At 38.9% G+C, this 17,388-nt stretch overlaps 1 protein-coding gene across 1 annotated transcript in view; it reads right to left on the bottom strand.

Moving 5' to 3' along the window:
* Positions 1-1,225: 1,225 nt before the first annotated feature.
* Positions 1,226-17,388, bottom strand: part of HCN1 (hyperpolarization activated cyclic nucleotide gated potassium channel 1) — a 191,075-nt gene continuing 174,912 nt past the window's right edge. The window contains exons 7-8 of the mRNA XM_056513653.1: positions 4,909-5,073; positions 1,226-3,056 (exon numbers count right to left, since the gene is read on the bottom strand). Coding sequence (XP_056369628.1) covers positions 2,236-3,056; positions 4,909-5,073 — 986 coding nt within the window. The 3' untranslated portion in view covers positions 1,226-2,235. The remainder of the gene's footprint in view (positions 3,057-4,908; positions 5,074-17,388) is intronic.

The following is a 17,388-nucleotide window of genomic DNA, read 5'->3' as shown; positions in this document are numbered from 1 at the left end:
AATAAAATAAAAATATATATAAAAATATTTTGCTACTAACCCCATTTCTCCTATTAAATGTAAACCTTAAACAGTTTTCAAGATCAGTATATGATCTTAATTAACTGACAGAATTTGTTAGCATTAAAATAATATAAGGGGTATTGTACTCATAAATAAATGGTCTTGCAGCGTATCCATAATGTTTGAGACACTTTTTTAAACAATCATTTCCCCATTTCCACTCCAGGTCACTTAAATTAATGGCAGCAGCATGTTAGTGGGTTAATTACATCAATCTTTACTGGTGAATGTGAGTCAGCAAAAAAAATGGAAGATTTTTAAAAATTTTATTTGATATACCACTTTAGTAAAAGGTATAACAGGCAGCACGGGTTCAAGCTCTGTTAGCTTTAGAGTATTTACTTGGCTCTCAAGTACATCTGGATTCACTGCATTACATAGTTTGTGATGTTATTTAATTTTTCCATGCATCATTAAACTCAGCATTGATGGGAAGAGAAGAACTCCTTTGCATCCACTTCCTTAACAGAGTCAGCTGGGTTTTAAGGAACAGAATATATGCTTGTATCATATCCATAATGCTGATTTTTCAGTGAGTTAAATTATGACACATTTAGTTTCAATCTCTATTTAATGTGACAAATCAGGCACAAAAGATTATGAATTTTTTTCTTTTTTCTTTTTTTTTTTTTTTTTTTTTTTTTTTGTGGATAAGATAATGTGAAGGTTTGAGCAAACAAAACGAAATGTTCACAAAACAGTATGCTTTAACCCTGCTTTCTGTCACCATTTCCTTTCTGTTTTGGAGACATAAAAAATAATAAACTTCATACCTATGGGCTATGTTTGACACTACATGCCTTAGGATATACTAACCATTTAATTACAATATACACAGAGCAAATCGTGCATTTCCAGACAAACTTGATGCTATATTATATTTATTTTTGTAAATTAACACCACAGTCAACTACAAAACTACAGTGAAGACACAGAAAGCACCTGAAGGTCTAAATCAAGCTGTGGTTTACAAATAATCCTTTAAATGAAAAACCTCACTTCTAGACTTAAACCAGAGATTCAAAGTCAGCATTATAGGAATTTTAAGGTAGACACAATTAATGAATGGTTATTATTTTCTAAGATACCGTAAAGCCTTTTCCTACTGACCAAACCTATTTTTATTGTCTTTTTTTTTTTTCCAAAGCATGCATGGAATATTCTCAGATGCTATTGAGGGCAAGAAGAAGAAAAGTGATGGTATTGGTGAAGTACAAGCGGTTTGCAGGATCAAGCGTACAATTTTGCATAAAACATTGCATGTAAAAGTAACACTGTAGGTTTAAGCCATTGCATTACAATTTAACAGTTGTGTTGCACTTAGCTTTAACAAATTTTAAAACTGTAAATTTTGAAGTGAAAAGCGGAACCTAAATTCCTAAACAAAGACCTTGCAATGGTACACCACACAGCAGCTATTTTTGCTTGGGTCTAAAAAGTTATTTACAATGGCAATATTTAGTCTTTGAAAAGTCTTTAGCAGTGTGAAGATCAAAGTCCACCCAATTCTCTTAGACAACAGAAGGGCTGACGTGCCATGAGGTTACAACCTATCCGGAGGAGTGCTAGTGCCTCCCTTTACACTGCAGGTGTTTGCAATATAATTCTTTCCCAATCTAAATTCCAATGGATGGTGCTAACATATGAAATGCAACGTGAAACAACAATCGAATTGTTCATGAGAAATTAAAAATGTACACGCAATAAATGAAGTAACAAAGGTTTCAGAATATCACTCAGTCAGTGCTATGTGTTAGTTAAACTGACGCTTTTTTTCTCTTTTTTTAAAATATACTTGTTTGAAGTTTGTTGTTGTGTTGACAATTTCCCCATGAAAACAGCCAATCTCATAAACAGAGAAATCTGTTAGGCTGATTTTAAAGTCAACACATTAAAATAGTAATATTAGCACTAAATTTAATCTTCTGTAATGGTTGTGAAAAAGGAAGACATGAACTCAAACAAGTTTTATTAGTTGATTATATATATATATATTTAGATATATATATATATATATATATATATAAAACTTTTACATTCGTTACATAGGGCAAAGCTGTCTAAATTATTTTTCTCATAGTAGACTGCTGGGGCACATTAGGAAACAGGCTAAAACAGTTCGGGGGATGGTGCTCGGTTTGTTGCAAGTCTGTTGCTCACAGTCACCAGGGATCATAAGTTTGAGGCGAACCGCGGTTTGTCTCCCTCGGGCTCTGTGCTTAAGACTGTGGAAGAATCCCTTTGGAGCGGGGCGGCGGGCGGCGCGGCCGCGCGGTGCGGGGGGATGGCTCCCGAGGACATCTGCCGGAACAGCGAGACCCGCTGCGGCACGCCGGCCCGCCCGCCCGGGGGCACGCCGGGGCCCGGCGCGGGCTGCGGCAGGGAGGCCAGCGACTCGCCCACCGTGGGGTGAGGCCTGGCGATCAGCGTGGAGATCTCGTGGGGCAGCGAGGGCTGCGAGGCGGAGAGCGGCCGCACCTCCCGCGTCAGGTTGGTGTTGTGGAGGGCCTGGGTGCTCTTGTGCACCTCGTTCTTCTGCGCGGCTCCCGGCGGCTGCTGCGCTGCCTGCGGCTGCTGCTGCTGCTGCTGCTGCTGCATGAGGGAGAGCTGCGAGGCGGTCGGCGAGGCGTACTGGAAAGTTCGGCCGGCCAGCGGGCTCTGCACCGGCGGGCTGCAGACGGCCGTGGTGTAGGAGCAGGGCGACAGGATGACGGCCTGCTGGGGCGGCTGCGTGCTGGGCGAGGGCGAGTGCAGGTTGGTGTGCGAGAGGCTGCTGGTGCTGTACACGGGCGGGGACTGCGTCCTGCCGCGCGACGAGGCCGCGGTGCTGGAGTTGAGGGCTGGCATCTGCTGCAGGCTCACCGGGGCGATGGTCTGCACCATCTCCCTGTCGTGCTTCACGATCTGCTTCAGGATCTCGTTCTCCTGGTTGTTGAAAACGCCGGTGTTGAGGTCTTTCTGGAACTTCTGCAGCAGGATCGAGTTCTTCTTCCCTTCAGAGAGAGGCAGAAGCGTTAGTGAGGGCGAAGCTCAGGGACAGAGCCCGCTCTAGCTCTGTGTTTCAGCACCCGTGGTTGACGATTGTGCTGGGAAAGCGTCAGCAGGCCCCGGGTGGCTGAGCGGGCACGGCCCGGCCTCCAGCCCGGGACTCGGGGGCTGTGCCCTATGGCCCTGCCGCAGCTCCCCTCGGCCGTGTCCGCACAGCCAGCCCGGGCTGTACCCTGCGGCCCTGCCGCAGCTCCCCTCGGCCGTGGCTGCACAGCCAGCCCGGGCTGTACCCTGTGGCCCTGCCTTAGCTCCCCTCGGCCGTGGCTGCACAGCCAGCCCGGGGCTCAGGGGCTGTGCCCTTATGGCCCTGCCGCAGCTCCCCTCGGCTGTGGCTGCACAGCCAGCCCGGGGCTCAGGGGCTGTGCCCTTATGGTCCTGCCGCAGCTCCCCTCGGCCGTGTCCGCACCGCGGTCCCCCCAGCACTGCCGCGCTCCGGCACCTGGCCTTTCCCTGCCTCTTCACTTGCAGTTCACTGCTATTACTACAATTACGTGTAACAACTGTAATTTCCTGTACAACTGTCAGAAAAAGGTTGTGCTCTGCATCTACATCATCTTTCTCTCGCAGTTGCAAAACTGTCTGAATTTCCACTAAACAGTTACGTGTTTTAAAAGTACACTTGCCATCTTGCACATTTCTGGGAACTAGTTACTAGGCACTAGTAACCAGTGTCTGTGAACTAGTAGGAATTCATGGATAGTGTGACACCTGCTTGCACAGTGAAGAGTGCTGTACATTGTGACCTGATGTCTGCTTGATGGCTCAGTGTCTCTAAGATGTAGACACTATTCTGTCTGAGTCATCAGATGCTCAGGAACACAATGGCACTCAACCGCTCTTTTTATTTTTTATTTTTTTTCCCCAATAAAACACTGCACTTCAGATGAGGTTGCTAGTCCAAGAACAGACCGGAATTTTACTGCTAATATTTTTGGAGCACATATTAGAGTTGGACTGCATTTCCAGAGAGTTTTGTGGGACAAACTGTAGGAGTTTAATGCATTGAGTTGATGTGGAGAAGTCCTCAGACTCAAATTTTCTTGTGAAGCTGAGGAAACACCACCAAGCAGGACAAGTGATTTTTTTTTTTTTTCCAGCTGTTTTTTAAAATTAGTAGTGATGATCAGGATGCAGTTCCCCTGACTGAAGACTTTATGCTTTGCCTACTATTGTTGGGAGGTCCCAAATACTGGAGCAGCAAGTTTACACCTCTTGTTTTGATAATCTGCCCTACCCTTCTGCCTTTTACTTGCATATTATTGGACTGCTTTTCTGATTGCAGGCAAATCTGAGCCAGTGTGCAGCCATCAAGGCTAACACCATGTTGTGAGGAAAATGAGAGCCCTGCTGCAAAGGATTAATTCACTTCAACAAACAACGGGTTTGTGAGTGCTGAGAGGCTTCAGCTTTTCTCAGCATTATGGATGTCATCTGTAAGCAATTTATTTTGGAAAATGTCATCTACTGCTCGTGACACAGCATAAATCCTATCAAGTGCTGAAGGCAGCAAAAGAAATCTGTAGGATTAATAAATAATACTAATTATAATTAAAGTATGAAAAAATAATCCTCAGAGGAGTACAAGAGCTTTCTAAAGCTCGGTGTTTTTTATTATTTAAAAGTAAGATTGCAAAATTCTTGTCTGCACACATGTGTTATTTATAGATCAAGAAAACATTTACTGCAGCATAACAGAAAAAAACTTTTAAAGTGGGGTATTTTATCATGCAGCTCAAGGGAAAGAAAATGCAGAAGGATTTTAAGAATTAATCATATGCAAAAAAATGAAATAAATACCTATCCTGTCAAGTCTATCAATCGCCACCGTTTCGAAGGCCCTTCTCATCATGGGGTACTCCTCCAGGACCTCGTTGAAGTTGTCCACTGAGAGGGAGTACAGGCGACAGTACGTGTCTGCTCGTACACTGGCAGTTCGACGGCCCTTGGTCAACAGGCAGATCTCTGGGGAGAGAAAAATTCAGCACACTGAAAACAAAGAAGTTACTCAACCATGTGAAACTTTAAAGTTAGAAATTGACTCCGCTCTAACAAGTAATAATTTAGTACTCAGCAGCAATTTTCCTATTTCTGCTTACATAAGGTTGCAGGGACAATTCTGAAGGTAGCTGATTCTATTTTTACTACTCTGAAAAAATAATTAATGTCCTTTAAGAGCCCTGCCTATAGGTTTTCTCCATATGAACTCTTGATTTTATCAAGCCTTTTTAAAATAGTGCTTCAAGTTCTAAGAAATGATCCATCAGCTGTCAAACACAGCTTGATGACTTTGATTAACCCAAGTGCTGAATTAACCCAAGTGATTCTATTGATTTTCTTTTAAATATACAGCTGCCATAGAAGACCAATCCCTTTAATCATTCACCAGATTTATTAAATTAATGAATACATGATATCATGATGTAATGATATTTGAATATAACAACTGTTCTGAAAAAGAAAAAAAACTCGAAGCATGAACATGCCTTCTCTTTCCTTGGTTCTAGGTAATTTGGGAGAGAAAACTTAAAACTTTTGACCTTTTTACTCATTAGATTAAAAAATGGGATTCATATGATTAGTCTAGTAGCCTTTCTCTGCAAAGTGCCCGCAACAAGAACTTGTTATTCTGGAACAGTGGAAACTGAAGCTATGTGCAGAGTCCAAAGAAACAGCCCCAAACTTCTGACTTCTAATTCTCCAGTCCATAGTATCAGAGTGACTGCACAGAGTCAATGTCTGAGCCTTGTAACAGCAAAATGTGGGTAGAATATATACATGTGGGGTAGATTAAAATACAGAAAATTAGGAAGCAATTTGCAAAAAGTACTATTTGAGTTGATCCCATTTTCAAACCAGGGACTAAGAACATGCTTAGAAATATCAAGAATTCTCGAGTTCAGGTAGGTGAGGGATAGTTTCCCTACTCAGTTCTAGCAGTCAAGGGTTACAAGTTCATGTATTTAAATACAAAAGTAGGAAACTGTCTCCTACCTTGTTTTTTTGTCCATTACATGCTCAATTTCAATCAAACTATCATTTTCAAGTATGGAAAATTAAATAACAAATAATTCTGAAGACTTCAATTCTACAGAGTACCAACCTGGTTCTTGGTTTGGTGGTTTTTTGCAGTATGCCTTTAAGAAATATATATTTTATTAATCTAGAATATGAAGAACCTTGATTTATTTTTTTTATCTCATACTTCTGTTGAGAAATTTCCACATGCTACCTAACCCTGAAGGCTTAGGGGCAAGATGCTTCAATTACAGTGGATAAATCAAAGTAAATGAACATTGGACCAGTACTAGCACAGAATGTACTTAAACCCCAACAGCTCTGGGGAGAATTTAAAGAGACTACAGGGAGAGCAGAGTAGAGAATTTATGGAGAATACAGGTAAGAGACTTGACCTAAAGTCCCTTGCAGAACTTGATGCCCATGAAATAAGGACAGTTTACTGTAAAGAACCAGCCAGGTATAACTGAAGTCAGTCCTTTCCTTTTGTCACTGCCTGACCTCTTCTCTTTAGATTGAACCCACTGCATTTTAGTTACAAGAGAAGGACATTTTGCCCAAAAGGAGCAGTTAAATGCAGTTAATACCTTTTCCATGTCCTAAGATAATCTTTAAGTCTCACAAAGAATAAAGTTTTACAATACGTTGTTGAATTTAGAGGAAACTATCTGGAAAGTGTGTATGACTAATGATCACCTCTTGATTTTCAGGTCTCTTCAATTAAAATTGCTGCAAACAATACAAGACATATAAATAGGTGTCTTCTGCTACTCTCAACAAACTTGAGTTTAAAAAGCATCAAATGGCCCCTCCCCCCCCAAAAAAAGAAGCATTTCCTAAATTCCCTAATTCCTAAATCTTCATTCTGAAGAGTGCAGAAAAAATAAGAGGAAGTACAGTTTTCATAATAATCTTGCTCACTGTTTTGTAGATTACTTAAAAAAGAAGGGTGGGAAGAAGCCATAAGAGACAGCATTAAGTTTCATCACAGGACAGTGGGACCGTAGAATTAATGGATGTTACTGTAACAAACAGAATTACTTTTTCTTCTTCTTTCATCTTCTATTATTTTTTGTCAAGTTAGGTGAAAGGAAAAAAATCAATGAAAACTATGATGTGCAGACTCTGTCAACCCACAGCTTCTGGTTGAAGAATACATGTCTGAACGGCTTTTAATATCTATAATTCTGCTAGTTAGATAATGTAATAAACAGTGGGTAAGAAAAAATACTACAAATGTGCCAGTGCCCAGAAACTGGTCAGGGAGTGGTGCTGTGGAGCCTGCCTGCTCAGTAAGCAAGGACAGCTTTGTGTTCTCAACTCCAGGTGAACGGTGTCATTGAAAAGATGAACTACAGTTTTCTTACAGAAAAAAATACTGTGAATGAATATCCACATACTGCATTTTCAGTGGTGTTTCTTGACTGATTAGAACTGTATTATAGTCACTGACACATCATCTATATTAGCTTGTTATGTGTATCAATTGTTATCTGTTCATAAAAGTAAAGTGTTTGCTAATTGTATGTGCTAATCTATCAAGTATTTCTTTGGATAGACCCTCAAGCATAATGAGAAATAATATATGAAGTCTTCCTTACCTGGACCAGAGAGGAAGAACACAGGATATTGAAATGTGTTCCCATTACAAACTTGTGTTTATTTAAATAAACTAAAGTGTTTGTTTTTCATGAAAAGAATAAAGTAATTAAAGTTGCCATGACATATTTAAAATGAGCCTTAGTGGCATCAAGTACACCAGGTGCCCTTAACAATTGTGCTTTTCTTGATGTTCAATTGATGTAAATAGACTAGGAAATACAGTAATAGCATAGGAGTGTGTAGTGAAACACAAAAGGCATAGACAATTTTAAAACAGCTTGGATAAACAGGGTTCCTTATTACCATAAAAATAAAGTGTTGGCAGCATATTACAAATATTACCATGTGCATTTGGCATTGCCTTCATGCTGACACTTCCAGTGTGTCAAATACTACTATCTTTCCTTTCCAAACAAAATAATATCTTCAGTTCCAATTAAGAGTTATGTATTAGGCTACAGTAACCTGTAATTCAGTTCTGAATGCAAATTTTACTTGAATTATTTAATTTTTGTGGACAGTTGTTACCTAGAACATTATGAAACAGATTTCAATCATTGCCCTAATTAAAAGTTACTGTTTTATTTGTTCTTACAGTCCATATTTAATGCAAATGTAATCAGTTCAATGGTGAAAATCATAATCTGTGGTCTGCTAGGATCAGGTTTTTCCCGCAGAAAAATAGAGCCCTCAAAAGAATATGGAAATGGGCTCAAATACAATGTACTTGCTGTGAAAACTCTAACTAAAAGTCAATGATAAAAGTTTAAAGCTAACCTTGTTCTGAAAGTTGCAATAACCAAAACCAATCACCAGCATACCAGTTGCACACATACGTAGGATGTGGCTTAGGGATGGAGTTGTTAGTGCTGGGTTAACAGTCGGACTCAATGATCTGAAGGTCTTTTCAGTCTGATTGGTTCTATCATTCTATGGAAGGATTTCAGCAAAAGCTGGATCAGGTTCAGTTTTTGGAACACTATGAATTTCTAAAGGAGCTTGCCCATATTGATTTCTCGTAAAACAGGGAATGCATATGTTGTATTTTACTATTGCATTAATGTGGCACAGAACTCTTCATAGAAAATTCTACATATCTGAAAGACAGCAATAAGGAAGGCTGACTTCAAGAAAATCTGAATGTGGTAAGGGGAGTGACATAGCCCACAGGATGAATTTTAAAGAATAGGATTAATAGGCCTTTTGTGAGGATCAAGTTTTGATCCCAGCTGAGACCAGGTTCATTGTTCTTATTAACTGTACTGACACTCCACTGTTAGTGATACTTTTTTCCCTCTCCTGTTGCTACATGATGCCTAAACACTTTTTTTCTTTGAGAAAATAAGTGCTGTGTATGGATGTGGTAGAGATTAATCACTAGTAGCATGTATGACGTTCATCTCTTCTTTAGTCTTTGCTGGATGGGTATGTATCTACTGGCCATTCTAGCAATAATTTCTGGTTTCCATTTTATACAGAAAATTTTTATATAGGAAAATTCCTTTTTTACTCTGAGAAGCAGTACAGTTTATGTGAGAGAGTATGCTTGTCCATTCATCATCTGTTCATTTTACATATAAATTATATTCCAGATGTAATTACTCAACCTTATATGTCACATTAACATCTGACTAGAGATTAAAGTCTGCAGAAATTTGAATATCAATATAAAGTTGCCTTACAGACAAAATATGCCCGACAAAATATGCCCAACAAAATATGCCAAACACAAAAGTGTGTTGATAAAGGTACAAGTTCAGTAGTTAGCAAGTTCACTGAAGGACACTAAACCAGTCCTGTCTTCATGGACCGTATTCCTTAGCTTAGGATGTGATATTGTATAAACAGAAGATTCATACAATGAATTATTATATGTGCATCTTTGTCTTGCAAGGACACAAGTTCACTCTACTAGGTGAAGAAATTTGTGTAGTAATGAATAAATTCTACTGTATTATAGTTATATAATGTGTATATTAAAAGTAATTAAAAACAACTAGCATTTTTTATTAATTTCTGTTCCCTTCCAAAGCTGTGTGGTTTCTCATCATCTGTTAGATGAAACATTACAGGATCTAGTGAGCTGTCTTTCCAGCTGACTACTGAGACAGCTGACTATGCTTCAGTTCCTCAACAGGAAACTTGTTCTTATTGTGGGCATATAGGTTGCTGTGCGTGTTGTCATCTGTTCAGGCTGATTACTTCCAGCAGCAGAAGAAAGATGGAAAATCAAAGCAATTCAAGAGCTTGGGTCAGTCAGCCTAACAGACTTGAGAATGTTACTTGAGAAGGGGACAGTGGATTAGAATATTGTGAATATGGTATATGGTTTATTTTATAGAGAACAATGAGTTACTAAACTACCATAGAAAAAACTTAAATGTCCAAGTGCTCTTTCAATCTACCCATCTTGTAAGACTTCAGAATAAACTTTCCATGTTTCCATGTTTAGGCTATTCTTATTTTCTGACAGCAACTCCTTGGCATGGTACAAAGATCAGTAGTTCTTTATTTCTTTCAAGTGGCTGAAGTTGTCCACTGAGGAGAAACTAGCTAATGGGCACTTTCTTGGTGTGGTAGTCACAGCAAGGGACATTCAGCTTGGGGCACTCTGTTCTCAGCTTTACAACACAGGACTTTTTCCCCTTAGGAAAGGGCTATATAAACTTAAAGCAATTAAAAAAAAAAAAAAAATCAGTAAGCTTCTAGGCATCCCATTCTTTCAGAAACTGAGTGATTTTCCAGTTCCATGTTGACTTAAGCATCTCCAGTACATAAAAGAGGGTGCAGCTGTTTCATATAATAACATGTTACTTTAACAGAAGCATCTGCACTTCTGTTTTCTTTATTTATCTCTGGAAAACATGAAATGCATTTATCTATAATTTTTCCTCATTTTTATGTTTCAGTATATTATTACTACTGTACACAATGGTAAACCCAGACATATGCTGCCTTTTTTACAGTTACTAAAATAACTACTACAGGTCTTACAATTACTCAGAATGTAGTTTCATGCAATTAAATGAATTTCAGTAATCTGTGTTCCAAAAAATTCAGTCCTATATTTAAGAAATCCTAAAATCTAGTCACTGCTTAAGAGGAACATCTCTGCAGCAAGGGAGAGAATTTAAGGAGAAAGAAAAAGGGAGCTAATGCCTGCCTTTTTGCAGGCAGATTTGTAATCTGGTCTATCCAAAATGAAGCTATGCAAAAATGGCAGCTTTTGCCACCATGTTTACACTAAACACAGAATTGCAGACAAGTCAGTCTGAGTTATGAGATACTGGCTGCACAACCTCTTCATTTAAGATATGACAGCAATAATTGTTTCTTGAGTTTCTTTCAGATATCTGGGTTCATCAGCTGGAGAGATGGGTCATAAAGCAGCCTTGATACATAACCAACCAAGTAGTTATTGTTTTGAAGAGAGACTGAAAATGGTTGATTAGAATTGAAAGCAACTTCTGTAATATCCCATCTCCAGTCTTTTGTATTTTTAAACTATTTATCTGAACGCATTTTAAATATATCTATTTGTAATTTGTGATAGCTGTTGCCCTTATTAGTAATCTTATTAAAAAATCCAACCAAACAAATAACAAAAAGTCCCCAAACCCACCAAACAAAAACTCACTCCATAGGTTAGATTAGCTAACATTTTTATTGCCTGTTTGTAATAATTTGAAGTTTCTTTCTCTGAAGACCAACACCTGAACTCGCCGCTTGTTCATTATTTAATTTATGGTATTTTGTTTAATTTAATGTAACAATAGCAAAAGAGAGAGCAAAAATTTACATTGGGAAAATCAGGCATTTGAAAAGAGCGGCCTACATTTAATTGACCCAAACTTTGATAGAATTTATAGACAAATAGTTGTTTAAAAAACCATTTTATTTCTTTAGGGTTTGCCAGCAACCCTGAAAGTATGTTCCTTTCTTTACCTATCTCCAGATGTGTCTTTTATGCTACATAGCTAGGAGAAACCACTTTCTCATCCTAATAAAAAGTGGCAAGTTATGTGAGCAGGGACTTGTTATTTTTCATCTTGACCTCTCTTTGCTTTTTTCCGTGTGCAGGTACTGAAAATAGCTGTGGCCAAGTTTTCTTGACTAGAGCAGACAAAAGCCAGTAACAGAAACACAGAATCGTTGAGGTTGGAAAAGACCTCTGAGATCATCAAGTCCAACCTTTAACTGAACACCACCCTGTCAGGCAGACCCTGGTACTGTGCCACATCTAGACTTGTGAACATTTCTTACATCCTGACTATTTTCCAGTGTTCAATCAAATTCTTCTAAGAAAGCTCTGTATGACAGGACAAAAGTTTAGGATAATTTTATAAAATAGAAATATTTTATCTTTAATGCTATTTATAACTGAACATCCATACATTTTTCTTCTAATTTATTAAAGTGTTCTTTCTACAAAGAGTGATCAAGATAGTCTATTTATTATCTTGTAAAAGCTCACAGCTTTACTGATAGTAATTTCATATGCCTTAATAATTAAAATTAGATTCTAAGATAATAAGCCTAAATACAGATTAAGTTTTCATACTTGTGTCAAAGGCCAAAAGTGATTTCATGTAATTCATTTACTCCTACCTTTATTCAGATGGATGCTTACAGCCTATTGAAAAAAGCCAGTTAGTTCCTTCTGTATTCAGTGGTGTGCACTTGTAATCTTGAGTTTGGCAAACAATAACAGTTACAAATTAAACTATTCAACTTGAGTTAAGGTTGGCTATAAAAATATTGTACTTCTTTTCTTTCCATTAAATTATTAAAAAAATTATCAGAGACTGTCAGTTCTGAATTAAATATTTAGATTAAATATTTAATCTAAACTCAAATATTTAGTTAAAATTCTACTGTGTGAAATTGAAGGTGCTTGGAATATCTTCTTCTGCTTTATCTGTGTTGACCACATTTGATTTTCAAGGCATATTATGTGATATTTTACTTCTTATATATTTATGTAAAGTTTAAATTAAAATTGTATACTGTTAATGAATTAGCAGAATTATAATTTATTTATGCTTTTAGATTACAAGAATTATTACTTGTGTTATTATTACTATTACATTTATATTTTTGTTTGCTAATTAATAAAACTTCTAAACCCAAATGAACTTCTACCTTTTAGCAGAAAAGAGTAAGTTATTTTAATTGTATATTCCTAAAAATTCTCTTGCACTTTAAAAAAAAATTACTGAGTTTGAATAGCAAGAAGTCCTTCTGACTGATTGTTATTTTCCATATAAAATATGGTGTCAAAACAACAACAACAATTTCTTGTCAACAAGAAATTATGCAATATTATGAGGACTATTGCATATTATGTTGCCTCAAAATGGCAGATTAGTCTGTGCCAAAAAAGCATTTAATTTTTAGACCCTCTTGCAGACAATATTTTTAGAAAAATGTTCTATACTGTTCGGCTGAAAAATGTTTTACAAACCAGTTGGCATGGAGATGGGGAGATCCTGCTCCCTTAAAGTATTTAATTATGTCCCTGCCATTAAGAATAGGAATAATCACACCTCAGTAGGGCTACTTATAATTAACTATCTGGATTATAGTATGAATATTGAAAGACCTAATCCACCACTACCTTGAATAAGGAATAGCCATATTCAGTATTTTTGCAAAATGTAAAATTATGTATCATATCATATCGTATTGTCCATGTGTAAAGCACTTCAACAGATTTTTTTTCTATTTATAATCAGTAGTATACTGCAAATCTTTTAAAAGGAAGCACCTAGAGTGTAACCAGAAAAAAATAAGTGGCAAAATATAATCTAAACTGACTCAACATTTCCCATGGTATTATTTTCCACTGCACTGGTCTAAAATATACTGACAGTTACTGTTCCGAAAGGGGGAAAAGCTCCATAAATAATAGGTAGGTCAAAGAAGTTCTGCCTAATTGGCCTTCTACAAGCTGAAGTAAATGCAAGTTAGAGTTTATTAGAATTTCAAGTGCAGAAGGATAAATGTTAAAACTGCATTAAATAATTTAAGTAAAATAAAACATTTAAAATTGGAAGTATTCCATGAACTACATGTTACAAAAAATAAACCAAAAAATACAAGATGCTATAATATGTCTCTGGGACATTGTCTGGGAAGATGGCAGTGAGAATCTGGTTTCTAGATAGATTTGCTAGATTAATGATGGCATGAAGCACAGATAGTGATATCTGCCTTTGAGTAAGTAAAATAAAACATGTATTTGTCTCTTATTACATTGCAAGAGGTAGGCCAATACAGTTTCATATTCACACACAGTAACTATCATATATACACATAAAATTTTTTTTTTTAAAAATCGCATTTATTTCTTCATGTTCAACATACATGAAGTTGATAGAATAAAAAATAGCAGTATGAGTTTTAATTAGTCTAAAAACTGATTTATCTACTGACTTCAAGTGGCATTGGTATTTTCAGTGGGGGGAAAACAATGGTGAGTGGGATCTGCAAAGGATACCTAAAAAATTGGACAGCATGAATTACTGCAGACTTATCTACTGGAATTAGGAAACTTCTTCAACTAACAAAACCCCAGGCCTAATTAATAAAAAAATACCTGCACTTCCTAAACAGTAAGATTGGATTTCCCTAGAAATGCTGGCATTCCTTCAGGTCTAACACAGTGTCTGTTAAAAACAGAAAAAAGGGGTTAAATTTCCTGGAGCATATGTCTGGGCTGCTGCATGAAGGAAAGCCTGTGTAAACACAGGTGGGAAAACAGATGGAGAAAGGAAAAGATAGCAGGGAGACCAGTCTTATCTTGTGTCCTTTGTGGTTGAGAGGAATTTTGCCAGTGACTACAGAAAAGAGGATGAGACCACAGTGAACAATCAGGCCTCTGTCCACCAGCGAGAAAGCAAATGAAGTAACAGCAGAGTCCTGGAACATGCTCCCAGAAAGGTTTATTCCTTCCTCCTCCTCTCTGTAGGCATGCCAGCCACACTCTAACACACCAGTTCATGGAGGCAGCTCAGCCACGGCTCACCTGAACCAGGAGTACCTGTCCTGAGTCCACAGGTAATCCTCTGATTCCACAGGGCAGGTGGCAGGAGAGGCACAGCACCTCGTGAAACCACTCCTGCTCGTCACAGTCCTCTGCCCTAGCTTTGGTGCAGCTTAAAACTTTTATTTTTGCAGGGGTAACAATGTCAGGTAAGTTATCAATGGTTGAAAGCTGCATTTCCACTTTGCTCTGCAAGCAGGAGCCTGCTGTCTGTAGCTGAGCACATGGGAACACCATCTGATTGAGTCTGGGGTGAGGGGTATGCAGAGAAGTGCAGGTCACAAGGTACCAGGGACAAAAAGGACTCTCCAGAAGGGAAGGAGAAGCTGCAGGGCCTGATCTTACTGTGATGACTGAAGCAGCCCTAAGACCTACCCACACATCTGAGTAAGTGGAGGGAGAAAATTGGAAAGGATTTATTTTATTGAAGCAAGAATCTCTTTAGTTTATTACACTACTGCATGTTTGATGTGATTAATTATCACAGATTCTGAATTACCAACTTCTGTAATATTTATATGGAGTGATTCTGAAACAATTTACCACAGCAAAAATCAGAATATTCACACAGCAGTAATAGTAGATCAGTTTCTATCAATATGTATTGTTATAGGTTAATTAAAAGTATTAGCCTCATTATATACGTTAATAATTCTGCTCTGAAAAGCCCCAGTAACTGATGAACTAATCTCTTCTATAAGCAAAAGATTCATTCTTGTGCTTCATCTCTAAAGATGTCAAAATCTTTGCATTTTGCTGATTTTGTAAGTATAGTGAAGAATTAATACTCAATCTGTTCAGTAATTCCTCCTATCACAAGAAGAGCAATTTCTAATTAAATCACCTGGTATTGAAAGGAGAAGGTTCAATAGGATTGAAACCTGGCAATTTCCTTCCTACCATTTATTACCGGGATGATATCATAAATGAGTTTGAACTACCAAGATATTAAAGAGAAAGACAAATATGCACTGAGACAGAGAAAAAAAAAAATGGGGGAGCTGTCGTTATCCACTGCTGTGTACTTCATATTTTCAATATTGTAAACTGTAGATACTGAGGACCAGGTACATGATCTCAAAAAAGTTAAGCCACTTCATAATCACAGCATCCTCAAAAGACAACTGCTTACATTTTTCACCTGCCTTCTGATTTTTATTCTCTATCCCAGGAAGCTGAGTCCAAGTGTGCTGATCTCAAGCTTTAAATTCAGCTTAACTGCCAACACGTGTGCAGTCAGGTTTTCCAACTCGCTATCCCAAAGGGATAGGTGTGAGCACCTTCCCATCTTTTCCTGCTTCTGGAAGTTGTTCAGATCTGTGCTTGCCACTTGCATTTTCTTCCCTTTCCCATCTGTCTCATGCCCATGATGTTCCTGCACTGTCAGCTGCCCTGTCTCCCATTTATTTGCACCTCTCACAACCTGGCTCCTACCCACAGAGTCCTCTCTCTGTTCATATCTATCTCGTTCCCCACACTCTTCCCTACAGTTTTGTCCTATGTGTTAACATAGTCCACATCATCCATTCATTCTCTCCTGACCTACATTCACATGTCACTAACCCTACAGAGGCATCCAGAAGGAGATCACAATTTCTTGGATAAAGAATTGGTTGTATGGTCACATCCAGAGGGTACTAGTCAATGGCTCAGAGTCCTGATGGATGTCATGACATGGATCCATACTAGGACTAGTCTTGTGTAGTGTCTTCATTAATGAAATAAATGAAGGAATTGAGTGCACCCTCAGCAAATTAGCAGATGACACCAAGCTGGGTGGTGCTGTTGACAGCATATGTCATTTTGGGATGCCATCCAAAGGGACCTGGGCAAGCTGGAGAAGTGTGTCCATGGGAATCTGATGAGGTTTAACAAGGCCGAGTGTGGTGCTGCCCCTGGGTCAGATCAACCCCTGATATCAGCACAGGCTGGGCATGAACAGCCCCAGCCCAGCCCTGCCCAGAAGGACTTGGGGGTGCTGTGGGTGAGAGGCTGGACATGCCCCAGCCATGGCACTCACAGGCCAGAGAGCCAAACGTGTCCTGGGCTGCATCCAGAGCCCCGTGGGCAGCAGGGCAGGGAGGGGATTCTGCCCCTCTGCTCTGCTCTGTGAGACCCACCTGGAGCACTGCAGCCAGAGCTGGGGTCTCCAAGAAAGGAACGGCTTGGACCTACTGGAACAAATCCAGAGGAGGCCAAGATGATCAAAAGGCTGGAGCACCTCTCCTATAAGGCAAGGCTGAGAGAATTGTGTTTTTCAGCCTGGAAAAGAGAAGGCTTAGAGGTGACCCAGTTGAAATCCTCTGGTACTTGAAGGGAGTCTCCAAGAAAGAGAGACTTTAGAAGAGCATGTGGTGAAAGGACAAGGAAGAATTGGCTTCAAACTGAAACAGGCTATATTTACATTAGATACTAGGAAAAATTCCTAACTGTGAGAGTGGTCAGGCAATGGCACGGGCTGCCCACAGAGGTTGTAGATGCCCTATCCCTGGAAGTGCTCAAGGATGAAGACTTGGATGGGGCTCTTAGCAACCTGGTCTAGTGAAAGGTGTCCCTGACCGTGGTGGGGGGAGCAGAACTAGATGATGTTAAACATCTCTTTCAACCCAAGCCAT

This window comes from Oenanthe melanoleuca, chromosome Z (genome assembly GCF_029582105.1).
Source record: "Oenanthe melanoleuca isolate GR-GAL-2019-014 chromosome Z, OMel1.0, whole genome shotgun sequence".
Lineage (NCBI taxonomy): Eukaryota > Metazoa > Chordata > Aves > Passeriformes > Muscicapidae > Oenanthe > Oenanthe melanoleuca.
Note: the sequence above shows the minus strand (reverse complement) of the source record. Positions and strands in the feature narration are given on the sequence as shown.